Raw genomic sequence first — 20,161 nt, 5'->3', positions numbered from 1 at the left:
TCCCTCTGAGCTCCTTATACAGTCATCTGCTAAAAATAACACTAAAAGAAAAATAAATACTTTTACATGCATGAAATACTTTTAACTTACAAAACATATATTTATATAAAAAACATAAAAATACAAATGTTCATATATTAACCTTATAAACATATGACCTATATAGCAGAGATGAGAGAATTACTTAGCGCAATCCCGATCCCTAATCCTAGAGGTAAGTGCTATCTGACTGTGGACACTAGCTCCGTAAATTTCCTGTCCTTCCAGGTTCCTCTGTGCAACATTTAATTCACTGGCCTGGTGGGAAGTCATCTGTGCGCCAGGCGGTACACAAACAATGACATGCCAGCACAGAAAATCATAAGATAAATGTCATAAGGAAATTTTTGTAGGCATTGCTAACTGTAATAGCGGCTTCAGGATCTGTGAAACTACAGATTTTAGATTTTGCCTGCTATCTTCTCTAAGGTCTGTGATCAGCGCAGGGAGACGCAGGGGTCGGCCCACAGGCTGAGGCAGCCTAGCAAGCATTAATCTCTGCTGGGCTGCTGTTAGTTCCTTTGATCTCATGCTGTGGGGGAGTCAATCATGTTTACTCTCCTCCTATATATGCTGGCTGGGCTATATCATTACCGCCAGCTATAGTTTACCTATACTAGTCGGTGACCTGTTGTTATACAGACTTACTGGTGGTTGTTATGCATTATTGCTATGAGTGGTTGTGATGTTAACCATTGTTGTCTTTTTGTTGTTACCTTCCTGCTCTTGCTTTTCTCCTTAATCTCTTACTGTTTGTTCCTGTACGTTTGCAGTATGTCTGAGTTTTAGTTTCCCCCTGTCTGTCTAAGGCCCCTTTCACACGTCAGTGATTCTGGGACATTTGTGCTTTTTTTAAAACGTACCAGAATCACTGACATACGCAGACCCATTATAATGAATGGGTCTGCTCACATGTCAGTGATTTTTCACTGCACGTGTCTCCGTGCGGCGTACCCGCGTGTGCGTGATTGCCGCACGGAGACATGTCTATTTTTTTCTGGCATCACTGATGTTCCACGGACCACACAGTGGTGTGGTCCGTGAAACACGTGCCAGAAAAAAACGTGCTTTTAAAATAAAAATCATTTTTACTCACCCGGCGTCCAGCGATGTCCTCTGCAGCCCGTGCAGCCTGCTGCTTCTGAGCCGGCTCATTATTGTCGCGCATATTCATTATGCGCGACACAGCCGACCCGGAAGCAGCTGCTGCAGAGGTCACCGCCGGCCGGATGCTGCACCGCGGGAGCGATCAGCACCCTGGACAGCGGGAGCGCGCACAGGTGAGTTGTTTTCTAAGTGCAATCACGGGCCACGGAGAACGGAGCCCGGATTGCACTTAGACAACCCACGTGTGCCGTGAATCACGGCACACGCAGGGACATGTGCGTGTTTTACACGTCAGTGAAAAAGGTCACTGTTTTTCACTGACGTGTGAAACGGGCCTTAATCTGTGTTACCATCACACTCCTGCCCCTTCCTTCTCTACGGGGAATAACAGATTAGCTCTGTTCTTGACAACAGCCAGACATAGAACTCAGGAATCTCCACCATTAGGGATAAACCTGAGGTAAGGGATAGCCTCGGGTCCCCTAGCGTGAGGGTTAGCATAGGAGCCTTCTGTCCTTAGCTATCCTGCAGTCACATTGTGATATTTAGAATGTCCACGTTCAGAGAGCACTGACCGATACTGGGGTTGACAAAGCAATTTGTTCATCTCTGCTATATAGGTCTTCAGGATGCAGCTCGAGTTGTTTTCAAATGTGATGTGTCAATTTATGTGGTAGAAACTTTGGAATGCTTTCATTTATCCAAGTAAGGTTTCACACGAGAGTATATTCTCTCATGCGAGAGAATCAGATAGATTTATTCTAATGACACTCGGCTCAAACTCTGATCAGTGTTTGAGAGGAATGTCAGTTACTGTGATCTGATTCTCACATGCGAGAATCAGAGCACAGATGGGGATAAAATGAAGAACATAATTTCTTCAATTTCTCCATTATCTGTATGTATCTGACAACACTCGGATGACAACAGATTGCAGTCTGATTTTTTGCATAGACTTGAATGGCTGTATGCCACCTGATATGTACTGCCACTTGAAGCATGCTGCGAGTTTTTTTTCTCATGCTGAATTGACATGAGGGAAAAAAAAATCACTGGTCAGCACTGCTCCATAGTATAACATTGGCGTGAGTGCCGATTAAACATGAAATAGCACTCAGCCATGTTGAATACTTGTGCGAGCAAGCACTAATTCTGAGACTGTGTTTGTGACCCATTATACTTCATGTTAGTGGAAATTGTAGGTTGAAATGTATTTATTCTAAAAATAAAACAAATTTTTCAGAAAATTCAGAAAAAATTGGCATTTTTCAAGCTTTGTTTATTGCTTACCTAAACACATATTAGTCACAACACATAAAAGAATTATTAAAAGGGAATCTGTCAGCAGGTTTTTGCTATGTAATCTGAAGACATCATGCTTTATGGGTTAAAACATAAAATTCAGGGATGCCTGTCTTGTCAATGTTTATTTATAATGTTTGTTTTAGCAGTAGGTCCATATCATTGGTGTGACTTGCTGGCTCTGCCATATTGTCCGGGTCACCCCCTCTTCTGATTGACTACGCACTGTCAATGTACTATGTCTTTAGAGAGCCTGATGTGGGTGGGCGCAGCTTTCTCAGCTCTGCTTCATGGCTAAAAGGTTTGATTGTATTAGAACTACTGCACCCAGTAAACTAAGAAATACATCGTTGGAGTCAGGGTCTCTTTTCCTACATCATGTTGCTCTCAGATGAAGTGGCAAAAACCTGCTGACATTCATCAAATTGTCGACTTATGTTGGCAAAGTTTTTTTTTTCTTTTATTTTTGTATGATGTTAGATTGCCTATAGGTTGAGAAGCAATGTTTCCAGAAAATTTACAATAACGATCTTTTTAGAGACTATTAGTTCTGAAGTGAAGTCATCTTCATCTTTTTAAAAGGAACCTGTCAGCAGATTTGGGGCCTATACATCATTCTAACATGCTGTATATAAGAGCCAAGGCCGCTGTGTAGAGCGTAAAAAACACTTTATAATACTTACCTAAACTGTCGCTGCGGTGGAGTTGGGTCATATGGGTGTCTCCATTCAACAGTGTCGGCGCCTCCTCTTTCGGACATCTTTGTCATCCTTCTTCTGAAGCCGGAGTGCATGACACATCCTACGTCATCTACACTCGCTGGCATTGAGGTCCTGCGCAGGCACACTTTGATCTGCCCTGGACCGGCGAGTGTGGATGACGTAGACGCGTCATGCACACAGGCTTCAGAAGGAGGACGAAGATGGCTGAAAGAGGAGGCGCCGACACTGGAGAACGGAGATGCCCATATGACCCAACTCCACTGCAGCGACTGTTTAGGTAAGTATTATAAAGTGATTTTTACATTCTACACAGCGGCCTGGGCTCTTATATACAGCATGTTAGAATGCTGTATATAAGAGCCCAGTGGTGGTGGTGGCCGCAGCTTATAGTCACCAAATCTGCTGACAGGTTCCCATTAAGTCCTTTTGCCAATTGCAACCACTAGTGTAGCATCCATTTTTTTTTTTTATTAATTTTTTTTTGACCTAGTCATTAGAAGGGAAAAAACAGACAACACTCAGATATCATATTAATTTCATCCAAGTGCTGCTGATTTACTATATTATCTGTACTGGTTATTTCTACTCATTAAATGTGCAAATTATGATTCCTTGTTCTTTGTCTCTTAACCAGTTCTATTTCCTTGTGGATACAAATAGATCTGTAGCTTCAGGCTGAAGCCACACTTGCATGTGACTCGTGCAAGGATCGCACCGCTCCGCACTACCAGGACTGGCCGCAGCTCTGACAGAAGCATCTCAGCAGTATAGAAACACATGCAGCTGATCCGCACCTGCCAGGAGAGCGGCAGCTGTTCTGGGTGGTGCGATGCGATCCTCGAGCGAGTCACTGACAAGTGTGACCCCAGCCTCAATACAAGATTGTAAAGCATAGATAAATCATCTCAAACACATGACCAACACACAGATTTGCCCTTACCTCCTCATGGAAAACCAGCATGGTAGATAGGTAATACCTGTCTTTCAAAAATATCAAGCTCTTCTCAGCATTTACTACTCACCTGGACGGTTATCTGTAGGAATCTCCTCTTCATTCCACTCATCACAACTCACATATGTCTCTGTAGTATTAATATGGGTCAGATCTTCAACCTGAAACAAATATTGTACAAGTGACAGACAGATGGAGAAATCACAGCTATGATCAGCTCTAATCCTGCCATCTCCACCATTCTCATAAGGCCCGGAGTCAAACTTGCGAGTGACTTGCTCGAGTCTCACATCGCATCACCCAGCACGGCCGCACACTCTCCTGACAGGAGCGGATCGGCTGCATGTATTTCTATACAGCTGAGATGCTCGTGTCCGGAGAGCGTCAGGCTGTGCTGGGTGATGCAATGTGAGACTTGTGCGAGTCACAAACGAGTCACTCGCAAGTGTGATTCCGGCCTTAAACATATAATACTGATGGAAAAAAACAAGAATGAACACAAGACCTTCACAGCCGTCTACACATCATAGGGGAGATTTCATGACACCTTCTCTCCATCTACCTGATCATCCTGAGGAACATTGGGTTTTTCTTGTTCACTGTCTTGTGGAAGAAGGGGACTGGGACATGTCTTTGGTGTTGTCCCCCCACTGGATAGAACTAGGGGAAACACATACAGGGATTTAATTAATTCTTTACATACAGATAATTATAGACAGTGTGTATTTAGTCCTGTCTATTACCTGGTGATATGAGAGGCTGGGGAACCTCCATCATGACGTCCTTGTACAGGTCTTTGTGTCTTTCTAAATACTCCCACTCCTCCATGGAGAAATGCACAGTGACATCCTGACACCTTATAGGAACCTGACACATACAATGATACAGTCATACCCCAATCCCTTCATAGCGTTACTGTATAATGTCCCAGCATTCCCAGCAGTGTCACCTCTCCAGTCAGCAGCTCAATCATCTTGTAGGTGAGTTCTAGGATCTTCTGGTCATTGATGTCCTCATGTATCAGGCGGTGAGGTGGGGGCCCTGTGATTGGGCTCAGGGGTCTTCCCCATCCCTCAGACACAGGAGCCTGGCAGCGCTCACTAGAGGTCTTCTTCACTACTGTGTAATCCTGGTTATGGAGAGACACATTAATAAATCTCACTACAGACATTTCCAGAGTCCTCACCTATCCAGTTCTGTCCATCTGTTATTCCCATAGATAAGAATGATGTAATGTGACGTCATCAGAATCTCTCACCTCTCCAGTAAGCCGAAAGAGGATCTCTAGGGTGAGATGTAATATCCTCTCTGCCATCTTGTCCCTGTCCCTATCCATTCTTTATTTGTCAATCAGGAAAATATATATCTTATATAGAAGATCTCCACTGAGAGGATCCGATATTGTAGGGACCTAAATGGGAAGAAGATAAGCTGATGCAACATCCAACGTAATAATACAATTACTGGATATAATAATGAGAAACATATGAGGAGATATTTAAGGGGTTGTCCCATCAATAACATTAATGGCATATCAAAAGAATATAGCTGTGTTGCAATGTGACTGTAGGATAGCGATGGACAATGGACTCCTATACTGTACTTCACGCTAGGGGACACTAGGCTATCCCTAGCCTCCGGATTACCCCTGATGGTGTAGATGCTGGCTGGAGTCCTGTGCCTTATTATTCTCCTGACCAGAACTAAACTGTCTCCTCTCCCTTTTAAGTGTGTGATGGCAACACAGATAAAGACTGACAGAGAAAAAACAAAACTCAGACACATTGCAAACTTACAGGAATAATAAACTGTAGGACACTAAAAAGAAAAGCAAGAGAAGGCAGCAACAAAAGGACAAGGGTTAACACCATAACTCCTCAGATCAATGCAGTACTTCACAACCATCAATAAGTCTGGATCACAATATCTCACCAGACCAGTATAGAGAAGCTATAGCTGGCATTAAAGGAAGTGTCCAGCTAGCATATATAGGAGGGGAGTGAATGTGACTAGCTCCCCCACAGCATATGATAAAAAAAGAATAACAAGCAGCCAAGCAGAGATTAACTTTTGCTAGCTTGCCTATGAACTACAAGACTGTGGGTCGAGGGAGCCCCGAGTCTAAAGCGGGCTTTACACACAGTGACATCGCTACCGATGTCGCTGGTGAAAGCACCCGCCCCCGTCGGTTGTGCGTCACGGGCAAATCACTGCCCGTTGCGCACAACATCACTTACACCCGTCACACATACCTGCCTAGCGACGTCGCTGTGGCCAGCGAACCGCCTCCTTTCTAAGGGGGCGGTTCGTTCGGTGTCACAGCAGCGTCACTAAGCGGCCGCCCAATAGAAACGGAGGGGCGGAGATGAGCGGGCCGAACATCCCGCCCACCTCCTTCCTTCCTCATTGTGGGCGGCCGCAGGTACGGTGATGTTCCTCATTTCTTCGGTGTCACACATAGCGATGTGTGCTGCCACAGGAACGACAAACAACCTACGCCCTGCAACAGCAACGATAATCGGGATAGGAACGACTGGTCAATGATCAACGATTAGGTAAGTAATTTTGATCGTTAACGGTCGTTCCTGCGTTTCACACGCAACGACGTTGCTAACAAGGCCGGATGTGCGTCACGAATTCCGTGACCCCAACGACATCTCGTTAGTGATGTTGTTGCATGTAAAGCCCACTTTACTGCACTGATCACAGACATCAGAGAATTTATCTGGGAGAGTGAAAGAATCTGTAGTCTCCTTAGATCCTGACGTTGACCATGAGAGTTGGCGATGTTTGAAAAAACCTCCTTGTGACAGTACTCCTCCCTCTAAGTGGGGCCTCTGGACCCACAGGACCTGGTTTTTCCAGATAGAGGTGATTAAAACACCTAACCAGGCGCTTAGCATGGATATTGGAGGCTGGTACTCAAGTCCTTTACTCAGGACCATAACCCAGTCAATGAACCATATACTGCAACGAACAGCGCACGAAACGGCAATCAACAATTTTTAAAACCTGAAGCTCTAATGACCCATTGACTAAGACTGGAGGAGAATATAAGGGAAGAGAGGTTCCAGAAGTCACGTATTTCTTTAACAGAGACCTGTGAAAAACATTATAGATTTTATTTGATACTGGTAAATGGAAAGCCACTGGATTAATGACTGTAGTCATTTTATACGGACCAATACACCAGGGTCGTAACTTCAATTAAGGTATTTTGGGTTTAATGTTCTTTGTAGATAACCACCCCAGATCACCCACACACAGGTTTGGACCAAGCACACATCTACAGTCAGCTGCAAGTTTATATTTAAAACCCATGTCACGCAAATGAAGCTGAACCTTCTCCCATGTGGACGATAAACATGAGACAAATAAATCCTACCAATGTACCCCAGACGAGTGCTAATCCTGAAAAGTACAGAACTGGGGATGCTGACCATAGATACAAAAAAAGGTGATACCCCAGTAGATTCATGACGAAAATTATTAATAACAAATTCAGCGAGAGGAAGGAAAGACCACTCTTCCCAATGAGCAGATACAAAACAATGTAAGTACTACTCCAAAGTCTGATTTAGACATTCCTTTTGCCCATTAGACTGAGGGTGGAACGCCGAAGAATGAGAGCGTATTACCAGCAGAGGAGGGTAAATACAGAAGGATGAGCGTGAGATGCTTTAGAGTGTGCACAGGTGGCAAGGCAGACACCTAGGCTACCACATCTGTCCAAATTTTGGTCCACCAAAAGCAACGCAATATGAGATCAAAAGTTTCTTTAACCCCAGAGTGACCAGCAAGAACAAAATCATGATGTTCTCCCAAGACCTTAAGTTCAAGACTCAGAGGGACAAATAACTTGTTCACAAGAACCCCAGACGGCAATTCACATTGAGCTTCTGCAATCAATCTCAGAATCAAAATGAATACTAAGTACCAATACCACCATTCCCTTCTGAAGAATGGGGAGCGGTTCCTCACAGGGTTACCTCCCGCCACAGAAAACTGCTGGACAAAGCATCAGCCTTAATGTTTTTAGAACCAGGAGGATAAGTGAGAAAGAAATTGAATCTATTGAAAAACAATGACCACCGAGCTTGTCTTGGTGTAAGACCCTTTGCAGACTCAAAGTAGAGGATTTTTTTATGGTCGGTAATTACAGTAACAGGATGGATCGCTCTCTCTAAAAGGTGTTGCCATTCCTCAAATGTTAATTTGATCACAAGTAATTCTGTTACCAATATTTTAATTACGTTCTGTCATTGATAGTTTGATAGAGAAAAGGATGCTGAAATGTAATAAAAAAGTATGTCCGGCTATAATGTCATGATGTTACTGTAGGATAGTGAGGGACAGGGGACTCCTATACTATCCCTCACGCTAGGGTATCCCTAACCTCCGGATTAACCCTGATAGTGGATATGCTGGAGTCTTGTGCCATACTATTCTCCTGACAAGAACAAACTCTCTCCCCCTCCCCCAGGACGGAAGTGGCAGGAGTGTGACAATAAGACAGTTAAAAGACATACAGGGAAAATCAAAATTCAGACACTCAAACACAATGCAAACTTACATGAACAAACAGTAAGACGCTAAAGAGAAGTAAGGTAGCAACAAAAGGACAACAATGGTTAACACCACAACCACTCACAGCAATTAAGTACTACAACCAACGAAGTACTACAACCACCAGTTACCATGCCTGATGAAGAGACCTGAGTAGTCTCGAAAGCTTGCAATTATTACCATCTTTTCAGTTAGCCATTAAAAGGTATCAACCACTGAGGACTCTCAGTTCTTTTAAACAATTGTTTTATCTCTACTGGCTAACACGGTACAAAGATATATTTTACTTGTACAACCACCAGTACATCTGTATCACAACACCTCACCAGACTAGTACGGAGAAGCTATAGCTGGCATTAAAGCAAGTGTGCAGCTAGCATATATAGGAGGGAGCAAATGTGACTGGCTTCCAAACAGCATGTGATCGAAAAAGACTAACAAGCAGTCCAACAGAGATTAACTCTTGCTAGCCTGCTTAAGAACTACAAGACTGTGGGTCGATGCCCGGATCTGCCTAAGCTAATCACAGATATCAGAGAAGTTAGGCAGAGTGCCAGAATCTGTAGTCTCCAGTAGTCTCCACAGATCCTGATGCCACCATGACAGTCGGCAATGTTTTTAAAAACCTCCTTGTGACCAGCTGTTACTTGTCCAGGCTCCAAAGCTAGACTTTGTTTCCATTTTCTATGGCCGACTTCTTCTGAGCTAATCCGCACCTAGATAACGTAATAACCCACCATAAACCTCTGACATACTAAACTAAGGCCTTTTAAGACCAGCTCAAGCAGCTGTTACAACTAGCTTTTCTAGGGGTTTGTCTCATCTTCTACTTGACTCTGCTTCGGCCAGGTGAATAATTATCTTCCCATCAACTCCTGTTCGCAATCAAGCAACCAACTGCTAATTACAAGCTCAATCCTGTTAATGAATGTGCTAGTGCACTCTCAGCTTGACTGGATCAAATTGTAAATTAAACTTTTCTCAGCTACCTAGGTAACAAATAATCAACTCTTCTCAGTTATTCATGTCTGCAATCAAGCAACCGGATTGTTCTATTCAGCTGTGTCCAACTAAGGGCGGCTTTGCACGTTGCAACATCGCACGTGCGATGTCGGTGGGGTCAAATCGAAAGTGACGCGCACATCCGGCATCACTTTCGACATCGTAGTGTGTAAATCCTAGATGATACGATTACCGAGCGCAAAAGCGTCGTTATCCTATCATCGGTGTAAGCTCCGACTTTTCCATAATTACGATGCCGCGACAGGTACGATGTTGTTCCTCGTTCCTGCGGCAGCACACATCGCTGTGTGTGAAGCCGCAGGAGCGAGGAACATCACCTTACCTGCCGCCGGCGGCTATACGGAAGGAAGAAGGTGGGCGGGATGTTTACATCCTGCTCATCTCCGCCCCTCCGCTTTGATTGGCCGCCTGCCATGTGACGTCGCTGTGACGTTTTATGACCCACCCCCTTAGGAAGGAGGCGGAACACCGGCCACAGCGACGTCGCAGGACGGGTGAGTGCATGTGAAGCTGGCGTAGCGATAATGTTCGCTACGCCAGGAATCACAAGATATCGCTGCTGCGACGGGGGCGGGGACTATCGCGTGCGACATCGCAGCATCGGCTTGCGATGTCGCAACGTTCAAAGCCCGCCTAATTCTGGTACTAGGTCATTTGACCTGTCAAGTTACAGTTTCACAAACTCAATTCTGCAATCAAGGTAACTGATAATACAGATCTTCAAAAACAAGGTGGTTTTTTTTAATAGATTCAGGGTATTTTGAGGGAGCTGAATTAAAAAAACCCACATTATTTTTGCTGAATTGATTCTAGTTTTTGAGGCAATGGACATCCATGGAAATAATGCATTCAACCAATGCAATTTGTGTGTGATAACAAATGCAATAGCTTTTGGTGTGACTTCATTCTATCAGTGTCTTAAGTAATGGCATTTGTTGTATTTCAATTTGTGAGTCTATAATGCTATAAAAGGAGAACCTGCTACAACAGTGGACAAATAGTGAAAAAAAAGGTTAAACTGTGGTGTGCCAATGGTTTGGAGTGAACAGAAAAACCACCATGACGATTATTATATTTTGTGTTGATAAAGACTAAAGTCTTTAAGCGTTAAAATAAAGCTCAGAGGGATTATCCGGATTTGGAATCAGCCAGACGATCTATTCCACATGGCAATGATGTTTCCACACCAGTGTTTACCAGACCATCCACGGTCAAACTCTGAGGAGATGCAGTTAGTAGCAGTTGAATTGAATTTGAGGGAAGCTCTTCATATCCTCAACCATTAAACCAAAAAGAACTCAATGACCTGATTCCAGACGTAAATCTGTCTAAGCAAGCATCAGAACTTTAAGTGTTCAGACTTAGTGAACAAAATCTTAAAAAGGCAAAAATTAAAATTACAGCCTATCGGACAAGAGAGGAGAAAATTCTCCAATATTTCAACCATGAGGAAGAACTTGTATACTGCAATGATATCCCAGGAATTGTACTTCAAATGGGACTAAATGTATATAGACCAGAAGACTGTTCTCTTGCACACTGGTAACCGGTATGCATCTCTTCCCATTGCTCACTCAAAACTCATGGAAGACTATGAAAATGTAAAAAAAATATTACAGAAAATCCATTATCATGAACATCAGTGGTCGATTTGTGTTGATCTGAAGATGGTGAACTTTTTGCTTGGACAGCAATCTGGATACACAAAATACCCATGCTTCATGTACCTCTGGGATACCAAGGCAAAGCAAGATCAGTGGGCAAAAGTGTAATAGCCTACAAGGGAAGAAATGATTGTTGGAGCTGCAAATATCAACAAGTTGCTGGTGGACAAGAACAAAATCAGTCTCCCATCGCTTTGTTTTAAACTAGGATTAAAGAAGCAATTTGTTAGATTTAGATAAATCAGATAATTTATTCAAGTACATTTGTAGATTATTCCCTAGATTTAGCATGGAAAAACTAAAAGCTGGAGTCTTTGATGGTTCTCATATTCGTAAACTCATGAATAATTCCAATTTTACCACATGTATGAATGACACGGAGGCTTCAGTCTGGAAGAGTTTTGTCTCTGTTGTGAAGAACTACTTGGGTAATCACAGAGCAGACCATTATGAAGAATTGGTACAAGATATGTCGTCCTTCTCATTCCCATAGTACTCGATTGTATGAAGTAACTCCTCTTGTAGGATACTCACATATAGCTCAGCATTGAGACCATCATCAATCCTGGTTTGGTATCCAATGGTTTGAAACAACCCCATATCATCAGGCTTTCTCCAGCGAAATCGACAGCTCCTTCAGTTTCTCAATCCATTTGCCCCTTTTTCCCTTATTTCTTCCAGACCCATTTGCACCCATCAGACATCAAGTCAATTGAAATTTCGTCTCATCACTCCATATCACCAGTTTACAATCTTCTACTATCCACTTTTTGTACTTTTTTGCAAACTCAAGCTGACGCTTCTTATGATGATATTGAAGTCGTAGCTTCTTCACCTTTTTTCAAGCCACCATTCCAGACTTGCATAACATGTGTCGCACAGTGCTTGCATGGATGTCTGTGATCTCACTATTACAAAGTATACGAACCACGTTTGGTAAGTCTATGGACTTTGCTACTGATCTTAAAGAAATACAATAGTTCACCATTAAATAGTTGATTTTTAAATGATTTGGACAACGAAATTATTGGGGAACTCAGAAAATCTGCAGATGATACTAAGATAGGAGGAGCAGCCAACACTAGAGAGGAAAGCGATCGTATTCAAAAGGATCTAGACACACTCAAACTATGAGCCGAGGCAAACAGAATGGTGTTTAACAGGGACAAATGCAAAGTCCTACATCTGGGTAAAAGAAATGTAAAAAGCATATATAACATGGGAAAAATAGAACTAAGCAATAGTACAAGAGAAAAGGACTTGGGAATAATAGTAGATCCCAGATTCAACGTGAGCCAACAGTGTAGTGCTGCAGCTAAGAAGGCCAACAAAATTCTGCGATATATGAAGGCAAGCATGGAAGCTGGATCAAGAGAGGTCGTATTTCCCCTATACTTTGCCCTGGTCAGACCCCACCTGGAATACTGTGCAGGCCCCAATTCAAGAAATACATTGCTATATTGGAGCAAGTCCAGAGAAGAGCAACCAAGATGGTAGAAGGTCTGCAAACCATTTCTTATAAAGAACGGAGAAAAGAATTAGGAATGTTTAGTTTGCAAAAGAGAAGGCTGAGAGGAGACTTAATAGCGACCTACAAATAACTGAAAAGTAGTCACAGTGCAGCAGAAACTAGCCTATTCTCATTAACACCAGAAAGTACAAGAAGCAATACAGATTATACATTAGGAAAAGCTTTCTGACAGTGAGGGCAGTCAGATAGTGGAATAGGCCACCGTGGGAGGTAGTGAGTTCTCTATCAATGGATCTTCAAGCAGAAACTAGATAAACTTACAAGTGGGATAATTTAGGAAAACCTGCACTCGCAGGGGGTTGGACCTGATGGCCCTTGAGGTCCCTTTCAACTCTACCATTCTATAATTCTATTACTACTATTTGGGTCATGGGTGAAAAGTCTTAGTTCCATTACCACGACTTCTATCTGTTCCAAATCGTACCCAAATGTTCCTCAAATAAATTTTCCAGTTCCACGGTCTTCGGCATTGTATAATGTTTGACTGTAGTGAGAAATTTGTTTCCAGGTCTGGATGGCCCTCTGCAATAAACCTTGTAAACGTAGTAAACCAGCAGACACCCTTGAAATTATAAACCAAGGCCTGTTTAAAACTGGCTTAGGCTACATTCACACAACCATTCCATTTTGCGGTCCACAAAAAACGGTCCTGTTTTTCCACAGATGCATCTGTGTGGCATCCGTGTGACAACCGCATCAGTCCTGCTCCGTTCAGTATACGGTCCGTGTGACATCTGTGTGATTTCCGTCTTTTTTTGCGGACCACAAAAAAACAGAAGGAGAATTACATACACTGTGTGCAGAATTATTAGACAAATGAGTATTTTGATCACAAGATAATTTTTATACATGTTGTCCTACTCCAAGCTGTATAGGCTTGAGAGCCAACTACCAATGAAGTAAATCAGGTGATGTCCACCTCTGTAATGAGGAAGGGTGTAATGACATCAACACCCTATATAAGGTGTGCTTAATTATTAGGTAACTTCCTTTCCTTTGGCAAAATGGGTCAGAAGATTTGACAGGCTCTGAAAAGTCCAAAATTGTGAGATGTCTTGCAGAGGGATGCAGCAGTCTTGAAATTGCCAAACTTTTGAAACGTGATCACTGAACAATCAAGTGTTTCATGGCAAATAGCCAACAGGATCGAAGAAGCGTGTTGAGCAAAAAAGGCGCAAAATAATGGCCCATGAATTGAGGAAAATCAAGCGTGAAGCTGAAAAGATGCCATTTGCCACCAGTTTGGCTATATTTCAGATCTGCAACATTACTGGAGTATCAAAATGCACAAGGTGTGCCATACTCAGGGACATGGCCAATGTAAGGAAAGCTGAAAAACGACTACCTTTGAACAAGAAACATAAGATAAAACATCAAGACTGGGCCAAGAAATATCTTAAACCTGATTTTTGAAAGGTTTTATGGACTGATGAAATGAGAGTGACTCTTGATGGGCCAGATGGATGGGCCAGAGGCTTGTCCAGCAAAGGGCAGAGAGCTTACTCCAACTCAGACGCCAGCAAGGTGGAGGTGGAGTACTGGTATGGGCTGGTATCATCAAAGATGAGCTTGTGGGACCTTTTCGAGTTGAGGTTGGAGTGAAGCTCAACTCCCAGGCCTACTGCCAGTTTCTGGAAGACAACTTCTTCAAGCAGTGGTACAGGAAGAAGTCGATATTGTTCAAGAAAAACATGATTTTAATGCAGGACAATGCTCCATCACTTACATCCAACTACTCCACAACGTGGCTGGCCAATAAAGGTCTAAAAGATGAAAAGATAATGACATGGCCCCCTTGTTCACCTGATCTGAACCCCATAGAGAACCTGTGGTCCCTCATAAAATGTGAGATCTACAGGGAGGGAAAACAGTACACCTCTCGGAACAGTGTCTGGGAGGCTGTGGTGGCTGCTGCACGCAATGTTGATCGTAAACAGATCAAGCAACTTGCAGAATCTATGGATGGTAGGCTGTTGAGTGTCATCATAAAGAAAGGTGACTAAATTGGTCACAAATTTTTGGGGGTTTTGTTTTTGCATGTCAGAAATGTTTATTTCTAAATTTAGTGCAGTTATATTGGTTTACCTGGTGAAAATAAACAAGTGAGATGGGAATATATTTGGTTTTTATTAAGTTGCCTAATAATTCTGCACAGTAATCGTTGCAAAAACAGATATCCTCCTAAGATAGCCAAATCTAAAAAACCCCATTCCAACTTCCAAAAATATTAAGCTTTGATATTTATGAGTCCTTTGGGTTGATTGAAAACATAGTTGTTGATAAATAATAAAAAAAAATCCTCTAAAATACAACTTTCCTAATAATTCTACAGTCCAGGGTGTCTGGCCATATGCTAGGCGCAAAGGGGTAGGAACAAGAGCTACATACTCACCGATCACTGGAGAGGCTGTCACACTGCTCCCGTGGCAGTTCTTTGTTCTTCCTGAGACGCCCGCTCATTAGGCTCATAAATATTCGCTCCTCCCCGTCTGTGATTGGTTACAGTCGGATGTGCCCCCACGCTGAGTGACAGCTGTCAGACTGCAACCAATAACAGCTGACGGTGGGTGGGTCTATATCGTACAGTACAATAAATAAATACATTTTAAAAAAGGGCGTGCAGTCCCCCCCAATTTTGATACCAGCCAAGAGAAAGCCTCGCAGCTGAGGGCTAGTATTCTCAGGCTAGGGAGACCCACGTTATTGGGAGCCCCCCAGCCTAAAAATATCAGCCAGCTGGAATTGCCGCATTCATTAGAATGTCCCGGGATTTTATCCGGCTCATTCCAAATGCCCTGGTGCAATGGCAAATGGGGTAATATATGGGGTTGATACCAACTGCGTAATGTCACCGCGTATCAAGCCCTGGGGTTAGGGATGTCATGGTGTCTATCAGATACCCGACATCACAAACTCAGTCAGTAATAAAAAAAAATAGACGACAAACTTTTATTTGACAAAACGCTCCCCAACACATTCCCTCTTTCACCAATTTATTGGAAAGAAAAAACAAACCCAGGTCCGGCGTAATCCAATAAGGGGGTCCCACAACGATCCATACTCACTGTCCCAGTCAATGTTTCCCATTGACTGGGAGAGCTGTGCAGTGACCTAAGCTAACATCAATAGGTCAGCCCAGGTCACTGCAGGGGATGACCAGCGTTGACTTCAGGAGGTTAGCTAGGTACATTAACTGGCTGATGAAGTCCGCTGCACTCTTGACATCAGCTCTCGTCACTGACTGCCACAGTCCGCCACGTCCACAAGTGAAATATTGTGAGCGGCCTGAGACTTGTCAGTACACGGTGGGCATGGAAGTCAGTGACGAGCACTGATGTCAGGAGTGCAGCAGACTTCATTACGCAGGTAATGAACTTTGCTAACCTCCTAATGTCGGCGCTCGTCATCACCGCAGCTGCTGACGCTGCAGTGCGGGCAGCTGCTGACACACTGCAGTGCGGGCAGCTGCAGGGCTGGCGCAGGAGCGGTACACAGACCAAGGCGCATCAGGGGATTTTGCAGACCCATTGACTTGTATTGAGTCATGGTATTATTACGGAACAGAATAGGACATGTTTTGGATAACGGAATAACGGAACGAACATACGGCATCCAATGTGTTTTTTTTGTAGGAACTGATGCACACGGAAGCACTTCCGTGTGCCATCCGATCCTACACAAAAGACATTGAAAAGATGGTCCTGTCAGTAGGTCCGCAAAAAAACAAGAACTGAACAGGACAGACGGAAGGGTCGTCTGAATGAGCCCTTAGTCAGCTGTTTGCCACCTGAGTATTCAGACCTGTTACAACTATCTACTCCAGAACCAGGGCTGTGGAGTCAGTAAGCCAAACCTTCGACTCCGACTCCTCAATTTCCCTTGCACCGACTCCACGACTCCGACTCCCACATATATTGCTTATAGTTAAGTGAAAATTTATTGTAGTACAATGTGAACATCAGACATTTAATCATTTTTATGATACAATAATCAAGATATTTAGATAGAACATAAAATATATTTATTGGAATACAACTTTACAACACAAAAAACTGTAATAAATTGTATATATGTTATACAATATGTAATATACAGTAGATTACATAATATATATATATATATATATATATATATATATATATATATATTATGTTCTATCTAAATATCTTGATTATTGTATCATAAAAATGATTAAATGTCTGATGTTCACATTGTACTACAATAAATGTTTCACTTAAAATATAAGCAATATACTAAATGTTATTATTTAGTATGTTTTTGTTGAAAACTGTGTTTTGCCACTTACATAGTGTATTTCATAGTGTTATATATAACACTATGTAATACACTATGTAAGTGGCAAAAAACAGTTTTCAACAAAAACATAGTAAATAACATTTGTGCAGTCTATAAATTTGTTCTAAGAAATAAAATTGCGTCCATCATATCCTCCTTCATAGATGACCTCATAATTTTAAGGATAGAGAATAACCTCTCTACACTAAGTGGTACTTTACACGTTGCGACATCGCTACCGATATATCGTCGGGGTCACAGTTGTTGTGATGCACATCCGGCGCCGGTAGCGACATCGCAATGTGTAAATCCTAGGAGCGACGATGTATGAGTGCAAAACAGTCACAAATCGCTGATCTGTGTCACGTCGTTCATTTTCATAATGTCGCTCCAGCTGCAGATACGATATTGTTTGTCGTTCCTGCAGCACCACACATCGCTGTATGTGAAGCCGCAGGAAGGACAAACATCTCTATACCTGCCTCCACTGTTAATGCGGAAGAAAGAAGGTGGGCGGGATGTTATGTCCCGCTCATCTCCTCCCCTCCGCTTCTATTGGCCGGCCGCTTAGTGACGTCGCGGTGACGCTGAACGCACCTCCCCCTTGAAGGAGGGATTGTTTGGCGGTCACCGCGACGTCGCCGACAAGGTATGTGCGTGTGAAGCTGCCGTAGCGATAATGTTCGCTACGGCAGCGATCACCAGATATCGCATGTGCGACGTGGGCGGGTACTATCACGCTCGACATCGCTAGCCGATGCTTGCGATGTCGCAACGTGTAAAGTACCCCTAACTTTGGTTGGAGGCAAAGCCGTAACCACATGGGCAACATCTCTAACAATTTCCAGGTATAAAGGAATTGCCTCATGCACAGTCAGTTTTGATGAACGGTTGAATTTTTCTAGATCTTTTAGAGCAAGTGAAAAATTTTACTGAAATCTGGTCAATCTGCTGCTATAGGAGACGGAGTGAAATCTTTTTCCTTGCGGCAACCCTTTGCTGCTCCATGTCATCCAAATACTTGTCAAAGTTAAACTCCTCATCTAATGAGGATGAAGATATGGCAGCAGTAGCACTGTTAGGCCCCAAGTCCTCTTGCGCCTGGCAATCCTGTAGCTGCTCATGCTAACTGCTACCTCACTCAAAGCTTCTTTTCCTTTAGTAAGCTGTTGATCACTAAGCAGTATATGATGACTTGGTTCCACATAACTGCCATCTGCGATTAAACCTCCTCTTTGGGACAGGCAAAATAGCAAGTTCTTCCACTCCCTTATGAAAATGCCAGGAGTTAAATCCTTAGCTTGTAATTTTTTAGTCACGGTAAATGGGTGATTAAGCAATTCCTTCAATTCAGCCACCTGTGTCCATTGACCTTCATTTAAGGTTACTTGAGGGTTCACCATATCTATAAGAAACTATTTTAATTCAAGCAATCGCTCAGTCATTAAATAAGTGCTGCCTCACCGAGTGGCTTGATCAACAATTGCCTCTTTCCCAGCACGTCTCTTCAAGATGGAATCAATTTTAGGGGTTCTGGCGGCAATAACCAACTTCCTCACTTTTCCAATCAGATTTCCTGCATGTCCGCCCAGTTTCACACATCCGGCTTTTCGCCGGTTTGGCGGATTCGGCGCACGCCAGTACAGTACAATACAGTACAGTGGCAGCGCCACAACTCCCGGGTCACATGCTCCGGTCACATGAAAGCATGAGACCGTTGTTTGTCGCGCTGAAACTGTACTGTATACACTGTACTAGAGTGCGCCGCATCCACCAAACCGGCGAAAAGCCGGATGTGTGAAACCGGGGTCCCTCTTGTAGACTATCTCTTATTGCCAGCTGCAGCGTGTGCACAACACAGCGCATGTGATGAATATGAAAGTGTTTTGAAGCAGCTTCAACAAGATCATCTAATCCTAAAGTATCATTTTGCTGTTCTTCTGTTGTAATATCTGTTTGTTCCTCAGTTACATGAACAGCACTGTGGCCTTCCATCTCACACATACTAAATCCTAAATTTTCTTCTAGATGTTGTTCATTACTCTCATTCATCAGTTTAATTATACTTATGTTTGAAGCATTGTCCTTTACAATGGCAAGAACCTGTTCTTTTTTGCGTTCCTAATTTTGCAGAACTTTTTCCACTAAGGCCTGGAGAAACTGGCTGATGTGATGAGCTTTACTATCTTTTACTGCCAGTGTCTTACTAACAATTTCTTTCTTGTCACAAACATATCGAACATTGATGGCAAAATAATTCAGTGAAATGCAGTGACTCTGGGCATCCCAGCAAAGGCAATGGGTTTCAAGATAGGACGTTCAGACACATTGTTTTGTGAGGATCCTCACAAAGAATGAGCAGTCAGTTTGTGGTGTTTTTCTAATCTGCTTTTGCTATTGAAAGCATTATTTATGAGCTCAAAAACCTTTCAGGTGATGTGTTTTTTTAAAAAGCTGATCTGCTTTTGCAGCTGAAAAACATATCCTCAAAAAACGCAGCAAAAATGCTGTGTGTAAATGCAGCCTTAGATCAGGAATAGAACAGACATTTATAGGACATTTCATAAGTTTCCCAAATTCCTATGAAAAAAATTTCATCACACTCTGCATTGCACTACTGTCCCCAATTTATTATATATTTTAGGAGTCGGAGTGCATTTTATACCGACTCCAACTCCACCAAAATGAGCTCCGACTCCACGACTCCGACTCCACAGCCCTGGATCAGATCCCTAGTGCAGGACTCCATATTGCATATACTGTACATCTCTGCTATTCCTGTGTGTGGAGTTATTCCTGCTGCATCTAGTCCTCTTACCCATCTGCAATCATACATACACTGCTCTACTAACCTTTGTAGATCCACATGCCAACCAGCAAATCCAGCCCTACTGCATCATTTCCTCAGGTTTGTGCTGCTCACCCTGACCTAGGGCTAAGAGAATGCACCTGACTAGTT

The 20,161-nt window shown here is 43.0% G+C and overlaps 1 protein-coding gene across 1 annotated transcript in view; it reads right to left on the bottom strand.

Annotated features, from left to right (window-relative positions):
* Positions 1–20,161, bottom strand: part of LOC142312883 (uncharacterized) — a 139,841-nt gene that overhangs the window by 1,394 nt on the left and 118,286 nt on the right. Inside the window, exon 13 of the mRNA XM_075351867.1 lies at positions 4,189–4,192. Within this exon, the coding sequence (XP_075207982.1) occupies positions 4,189–4,192 (4 nt within the window). The remainder of the gene's footprint in view (positions 1–4,188; positions 4,193–20,161) is intronic.

This window comes from Anomaloglossus baeobatrachus, chromosome 5 (assembly GCF_048569485.1).
Source record: "Anomaloglossus baeobatrachus isolate aAnoBae1 chromosome 5, aAnoBae1.hap1, whole genome shotgun sequence".
Lineage (NCBI taxonomy): Eukaryota > Metazoa > Chordata > Amphibia > Anura > Aromobatidae > Anomaloglossus > Anomaloglossus baeobatrachus.
The sequence above is the reverse complement of the archived record's forward strand: the minus strand, read 5'-3'. Positions and strand labels throughout refer to the sequence as shown.